The sequence below is a fragment of the Anopheles stephensi genome, chromosome 2 (genome assembly GCF_013141755.1).
Source record: "Anopheles stephensi strain Indian chromosome 2, UCI_ANSTEP_V1.0, whole genome shotgun sequence".
In the NCBI taxonomy this organism is placed as follows: Eukaryota; Metazoa; Arthropoda; class Insecta; order Diptera; family Culicidae; genus Anopheles; species Anopheles stephensi.
Window position 1 is genome coordinate 68,254,738 of NC_050202.1, and position 7,583 is coordinate 68,262,320.

The window sequence follows — 7,583 nt, forward strand, 5'->3', positions numbered from 1 at the left end:
GTACACATAACCTCACAAAATAGTCGGTTTAATGCGAATCTTGCAAAGCACGCACTGCCTCTACACTCAAAAAAAGCCAACCATTGCTCATTGCTTGTTGCCATTAAAATGCTTTACTTCCATCCAGCACAAACAGCTTTACACGAGCTGTTGTGGTTACCGTCAGGAATTCGACATTCGATGCGTGCCCTTCCAACAGAAATGGCTACACCATTAATGCCACCGGGACATTACGCTGTGCAAATGCTGCTCCATGGAAGCGTAAACATCATTAGGTGTTTAGCTCGAGAGCCACTTATCTGATGGCATAATCTGTGGTTGACCGCGGCCATTGACTCCGATAGCATTTGACGGAATGTGCACCGCGATAGAATGTGACCGGAATATGTCATACGGTCAGCAGCAACTAAACGGTCAATTTTCCATTTCAAAAGGTAAATCGGATGTACCCTTTGTCCCCTTTTCTCCACCCAACGACCGGCTGGTAGCTGGTGTGATAAACAGTTTAAATGATTTACATCACAACTAAACGTATTAGACAAACGCATGTTTGGAAATCAATGCAAAACTTTAGTTAGTTAGATGATAGACGCACACAAGAAGTATGTTGAGTTACCAGAAGAATGTTTTTTTGAGTAAAAAATGATTTTGCGTTCATCTCTTCTCAATTTATGAAAGTTTTCAAAAACGCAAATGAAAATGTAACAATAATTATTAAATGGAGCAATGCTTTCCCGTTCTACCAGCTGAACATCAAAACATCTAAGATCAATAAGAATTACAATTTAATCATGCATAGGATTTTACCTTGCAAGAGTAGGATTCATTTGCTCGTAATGTAGCTTTAAGCCTGATTAAAACTCAGTGTTGTGATACATAAGCTAGATTACTTTCCAGGCATACCTTCAGTCTGCAGGTATTTAGAACTTTCTTTCAATGTACTTATAACAAAATACATGGAGATTTAACCAGGCTGTTACATTTCGGTTAAAAAGTACACCTGTTTTGATAACTTTTTCATTAAAAGTAAGTAAAATCTAGTTCAGTAAAAATGCAATTTACAGCAAACACTCCATTTTGAACAGCGTAAATCACTCATTACACTGCAGAAAGCATATTTTATATTTAAATTATCTCTTACACATACCTTACAATCATGCCTCTTCAAATCAAAAGAAAATCAAAACTTGATATCGGTCCACCTTTTTATTTTGAATTTTACATTTATTCAAGCAGCACACGGTACAATCAAAACGAAAATCATAGAATACTCCACCCACCAAAAATGTTGGAAAATCCCTTTTTTGCCAGATAAATCCTCAGAAGTACACCACGGGCTGCATTCAGCTTGAATAAGGATCTTACGTAAGCCAAGTGTAACATCGGATTATCCTCGATTCCTCGTAGCCCGGTTCAGCAATGCCCGTATCACCCACTCATCATCCACCCTTGAGCGCTCGCTTCGTTTAACAAAGTAATGCGTAACTAAGCAACTGGTCCGAGATACTGGGGGGAAAATGGTAACGACCGGGAAAGGGACCAAATGCCACGCGCTATGAAGCGGAACTTCTTGTCTTAACAGTCTATGAAACAAAGCCAGAACGGTTTGGAACAGGAGTTACAACGACGAAATATTTTATTACAATAAATCATTCCCTTAACTTTTTGAAGTTTGGTTGCATCTTATATGATTTCAATTCATCACACTTGGCTGACTTGACAAAAAATAAAGGATCATTCATATCACACCGTGCTACAAATTGCAAAAGCTAGGTAACCACTTACAAAAATCCAAGTGGAATTCAGTAACAGACTGAACTGAACAATAAAATGTTTAAATAAATTCTACCCAACTGGCACTTCCTGTTTCAACCTCCTTTAATTATTTTACCACTTGCAAAGGTTCTGTTCATGTCCGGGTACATTAGATAACGGAATAATAAAGAAAACGAAGGCATTCTTTTCGTGCAGCCCTCTTTTTTCGTATCCATTCCTTCAACAAAGGTGAAAAAGCTTAAAATTGTTCTCAAACTTTGTTATTTTCTACTTCTCGCTCTTTTTCTCTCCTTCTCTCTTACTATTCTCACACCTTACTTAAAGCCTACAGTTGTTGGTTATTCTGGAAGCTTCTCATTTAATTTCTCTAATTAGTACCTCCTGTTACTATAACTACACCGGCACTGAATGCAGTTTATCGGCTCCATACACATTTGCTTCTTATTGTGCCCATGTTTCTACACCGTGTGTGTTTGGGATGGCCTTTGTTTCGGCTCGCATACAGGTCGCACGAACCTGGCCGTGCAAACGGTGCTGATAAAATTTTCTAGTTTGCTTTAAAAAAACCGAACCGAAAAAAGCCTGCAACGATAGAGGTTACCGGTAAGGCATATTAATTTTATGCTACTTCGTTGCTGTGTAAGCGCTCCATAAGAACGAATTTTCGTATGCACAGTAAAAGGAAAATAGAACACAATTTTTAATTAAATTTTCTGACAACAAAACGCAGCTTGCTGCACCCAGCCATACCCCGGTGTAATGGTGTTTTCTTATTCAAGACAGTGCTTTGCTGCTTTTTTTTGTTTTAAATTATTGCATCAAGGCCCAGCAACCGACGGGACGATCAAAGGTTATTCGTACCGAAATTGTTTAATCCGGACACTTCACTGAAACATTATTTTGAAACTTTAAACAAACAAAAACACACCGTAATGACTATTTCATGCGATAGGTATGGGGCGCAGTTTACATGCATTTTCGTTACAGTGTGTATGATTGAACTTAGGCATAGGCTTAATATCATGCTCTTAGTAATTGTTACAAGTTCTAATCACATTCTCTCCCTACTCTTGTGCACTTTTACATAAGAGCATGTAACGCAAAACCAACTTCACAAAACTTACTTCCAAAAAAAAGGAAAATATTAAAAGTGTAACATACGGCAACATTCAAAGTTTAATTATTGTGCCATCTGCACGCGGAAAATAGAAATTCACACACGAGCTGTATTTTTCCCACTATGGAACGAACATATTAAAATGTATATGTTTGTGCTTGAAAGCCTGTGATTGAAAGGCTTTTGGTTACGTGTCTTAGTAAAAATTTTTTCTTTTGGAAAAAGTTTTGGTAAATAATTTAATTGTTTCTCAAGTGCCTAATTTTACGTACGTCAAGTACTAGGCGCCTCCATTTGTGAATATTTGATTGGAAATGCAGCGATAACAATTAAATCTTTTCTAGGTTAAGAAGAACCCTTAACTACGATATCTGATTGTAATTTAAATGTGCTAAATTGCTTATAAACGATCTTGTGTCTTATTTGTTCACTTATTATATTTAACATTTGTATGTTTTACTCGGCGCATACTGAAGTGCCAGTACCAGGCGCCTTCATTCGTATATACTTGATAGGAAATGTGGTTGAACAGAATAAATATTTTCTAAGCACAAGGAATTCTTTCGTTCGATTTCCGATTCTAAAGTAAATTTCCAAATTTACCATATAAAACAAGTTTCTTTTTTGCTTCCTACACTAATTCCTACACTAAAAATGTGTATGTTATATTCGACGTAAACTTACTTGCATCAAGTAGTAGGCGTCTCCATTAATAATAATTCGGCTTGGAGTAAAAAGGACAAGTGCAGATACTGTTTTGTTTTGTTAGATTATTATGTACTTCACAGGTTTCACACGTTTTCACATATTCAGAAATGAAAAACATCATAAACTTCGTACTGTAGGTAGAGCCGTATTAAATCAACCCTACATTGGATGCCAATCATTTTATTTTTTTTTGGCTTAAATGATGACTACGAAACTACTTGTGCCCTGCCAATCCCCGTCGTACAGCCATCAGTGTAGAAGTCTCGGTTAAGTAATTGGATGCCTATAGATGCTTAATTTGATAAACTTTCCCAACTGAAAATTGCCAAAAGTTGATATTTTTCTCCTCCCTCGCGTGAAACTTTCTGCAACCAATTGTGTACGCTGCATCCTAACTCTGTCGATCTTAAGTTTTATGCCTGGTGACGAGATTTCTTTTTTGCTTTTGCATTTTACCCACCCACTTCCCGTAGGATCCAACCATCCGCGCAGAATATTGAATGGAAAGACAACGCATCGCATCGGCAAGTTTGTCTACGCTCAGAAAACGCACTCCATTTCATCGTTCAAACAGTTTCTCCACCATTGAACCATCTTTACCGAATGCTTGGCCGGATCGTACCCGGAAAAACTTTTCAAAGTGCAGCACCACCTAGATAGAAAGCAACCGTCCGTCCGTGGTAAATCAGCCTCCACGGCGGAGTGCAGAAAATGGCACATCGGTACGGGCACACAATCGGGAAACAAAACGAGCAGCGAGTAGCAGCATGGAGGGAAGAAGAAATTTTAGTTTCGCATTAACATTTTGTCATTAAAAATTCCGTTTTGTGTAATAACTTTTCTTCGCGGGCGCAAGACGAAACCGTGCGCTCGAGCATTTTCCATCAAAACTTTGCAATTTTCCACCAGCTGAATCTCTGTCACAGAGGTCCTTTAACGTGCTATCCCGCCCCGGGTTTGTCCCTCCGCACGGGTCGGGTATTATTTCAGGCGTGTTGAGTCAGCAGTCCTCGCCGCCCAAAAACCCATTCCGCGATGATGCAAATGACGATCGCCATTTGTCGGGCAGCGTCAAAACCGCTGCCGCGAGTACTTATGATAAAGTGAAAACTTTAATCGCCATGTCACGCTTCATCAGACTACGGTGCGGCTCGTTTAATGAATCGGTTCAAGAATGACTGATAATTTGTTAAAAAGAAGAACACACACACACACTCTCTTTCGCCTACGCACAGACATACCTACACCTCCTGCTGTTTAATCAACATAATTTCTCTCGTGAGGGGAAACAACGGCCGGGTGTGGCGATGGGCACAAAGTTTTCCCGCCCGCTAACTAACTAACTTTTTCCGTGAACGAGCAGAAATGCATCAACATTCTATTCCCTCGTCTTGCACCGGATCACGAGCCTTTGTGTGCATAAAAGTTACCAAACTGCTGCCCTGGGACGATGAAGTCACGAAAAGCCATACTAAAGTGTCACGTGTGCATAATAAAACGGTCTGTTAGCTAATTTTTCAACGTGTCAAACGTGTGTTCTGTGAAAATAAAACAAAACTTGCCGTAACATTTTGATTTGTCACGTTGTTGTTAGGATCCACGCTGTACTTTAAGGATGTATAATTTTGTTGTAACAGACTCAATTTAGATAACAGTTCCAAGATTTTACTACTGCCACAGTGTCCATTCGTTTCTGTTTATGTTTAATTGTACATTCAAATGTAAACAAATGAAAGAATAGTGAATTTCAAACACCCGGTTTCATCTGGCTGCTGTACTGTAGGCCTTCTCGTTTACCTCTCATTAGCAAAGATACCACGACGGTGATTTAATTGGGAAAGCTAGTCATGCTCATCGAATACACATCCAATCCGGAACGTTGCTACCATTTGCAAGCCAGACGGATGCTACAACGCTCCAGCATAAAGTTGCACATCGAGCCAACCGAGCGTTTTTTGCCTCCACCGTCGACAGCAAGGCGAGTCGCAACGTGCACGTCCTCTTACTGTTTCACTCGCTCGGACAGATAACAGTGCTCGTTACAGTTGAAGAGCGGTGGTATTAAATTACACAATCCAACCCTTTCAAGAAATCACTAATAATCACCACTTCAAATCCTCATTACGTAGCTGCTACTGCTTGAAGAACCCCATTCCCCGAGATGCATCTTTCTCAACTTTGACCTTAAATGCAATTGGTAGTGTTATTAAAATTTTATTTTTTTGTACACTTCATAATCTCACACAACATATCCGTAAAACTTCCATCTAAAAGTAAGAACAAACGACACACAGTACTAAGATAATCAGTGCAAATATAGCTACACCCGTTGCAACGACGTACGGCTTCGTTTTCCACATGTACGCTTCCGCTTGCTTGCGCCCGCGCTTCCCGACGGTCGAGTTTGTGTAGAAAATTTTAAAATCGAACCGAAAATTACACGCACATTCTTCGTCGAACGTTAACCGGGTCGAAGATATGGTTGGCCCATCCACAAACTTCGGTTCCTGATTCACCACTATCCAGCCTTGCCGGTAGGGCTTACTCATACACACAAACAGTTCGAATGAACGGGCTCCATTGCTGTAGTTTGAAAATTTGTGTAACATGAATACTTCGTAAGCATCAAACCTTCGCACATACGTTTGAGTGATACGATCGTTTAAACAGTCGATGCTGATGTTCATTTGCTGCTGGTTAGATTTTATGTTTGCCAGCAGGCACCGTCCTAGTGAATATTTAAACTCCGGTACATCTAGCGTAGCAGCTGCAAGCATGTTGAAGAACACAAGCGATCCATTTTGAAGCTCTATCCCATCTTGTGGTGCACTGTTTCCTGTTCGATTGGAACACCTGAAGCAATTGACTGTCCGGATCATTAAAATTGTGACTACGATAGTAGCGGCGGCCATCGTTCAACTACTACTAAACAGAACAGAATTGATTGCGTTTGTGACCTAGTCGAATAATTGCTGATAGAAATCGGTGGATCTCGCCACTTTCAAAGTACTTAGATGCTAGTACATTTACAAACTTTTCCATTCATTTCAAGAATATGATTCCAGTTACTGGAAGCAAACTACAAGTTTCCAAGGTTAGTTTTGTAACACTTTTATACCAAGGGCAGCAAAAATACATAATAAATGGTGTCGTAGAACCCGGTACTAATACCCACAAAAACAATGATGAAATTCTTGAGCCATAGCGGTCCATTGAACAAATTATATTTGATCAAGAATTTGAGGAAGGAGCTTTACGCTTCTTCGAAATATCAAGGCACGTAGTTTGAATTTGTGAACTAATTAAATTGATTTTCAACATCATATGAGTATTTGCTCATGTAAATATTTCAGTATTACTTTAGTACTTGATGTCCTTTTCGCCACATGAATGTAACATATCTCCCACAGTAGTTCCACCTATGGCTGTTCGTTTTTTTTTTCCTTTACCATTTCCAAGCAACGATTGTCCTTCCCTAGACACCACCATCACCATCATGATCATCATCGCCATTATCTTGTTTCATCGTGAAGAAAACTCCTAATTTTGGCAGCTCTTTTAACGTAAAGCAGACACACGATTTCGGTGACACACTGTACAGTGCCACGTACCTTAAGGTCTTCCCCCAGCTTTATCTGTTCTCTGTGCAGACGACAGTGAAAGCAAAAAGAAACTATAATAGTCAACTTTTCCGGCGCATTCAGCAACACAAAGGAGCCACTTGTCTCAACGAAGCAAAAGCTCTGGGTAACGAAAACTCATCAACGACTGTGTTTCGATGCCGCTTTTATGCCCCTCGTTCTTTTTCAAGTGCTTTGTTACGGTGTATCCCCGGTACGTACAACAAAATAGAGAATAGACAACATCATACACGGTCGGTCATATTGTGATAAGTAACTGCTGGCATGTTGTATTGCTTCAAACTCGCTTCTTTTCATTGTTGCACCATTCATATCGTGTCCTCAACTTGCCTTTTGCTATA

At 39.7% G+C, this 7,583-nt stretch overlaps 1 protein-coding gene across 1 annotated transcript; it reads right to left on the reverse strand.

Annotated features, from left to right (window-relative positions):
* Positions 1–5,861: 5,861 nt before the first annotated feature.
* LOC118504460 lies at positions 5,862–7,342 on the reverse strand. The gene is made up of 2 exons (XM_036038959.1): positions 7,213–7,342; positions 5,862–6,467 (listed from the first exon to the last, which is right to left on the reverse strand). Exon 2 carries the CDS (start codon positions 6,376–6,378, stop codon positions 5,869–5,871), a length of 510 nt encoding a protein of 169 aa, XP_035894852.1. The 5' UTR covers positions 6,379–6,467; positions 7,213–7,342; the 3' UTR covers positions 5,862–5,868.
* Between the last annotated feature and the right edge of the window lie 241 nt (positions 7,343–7,583).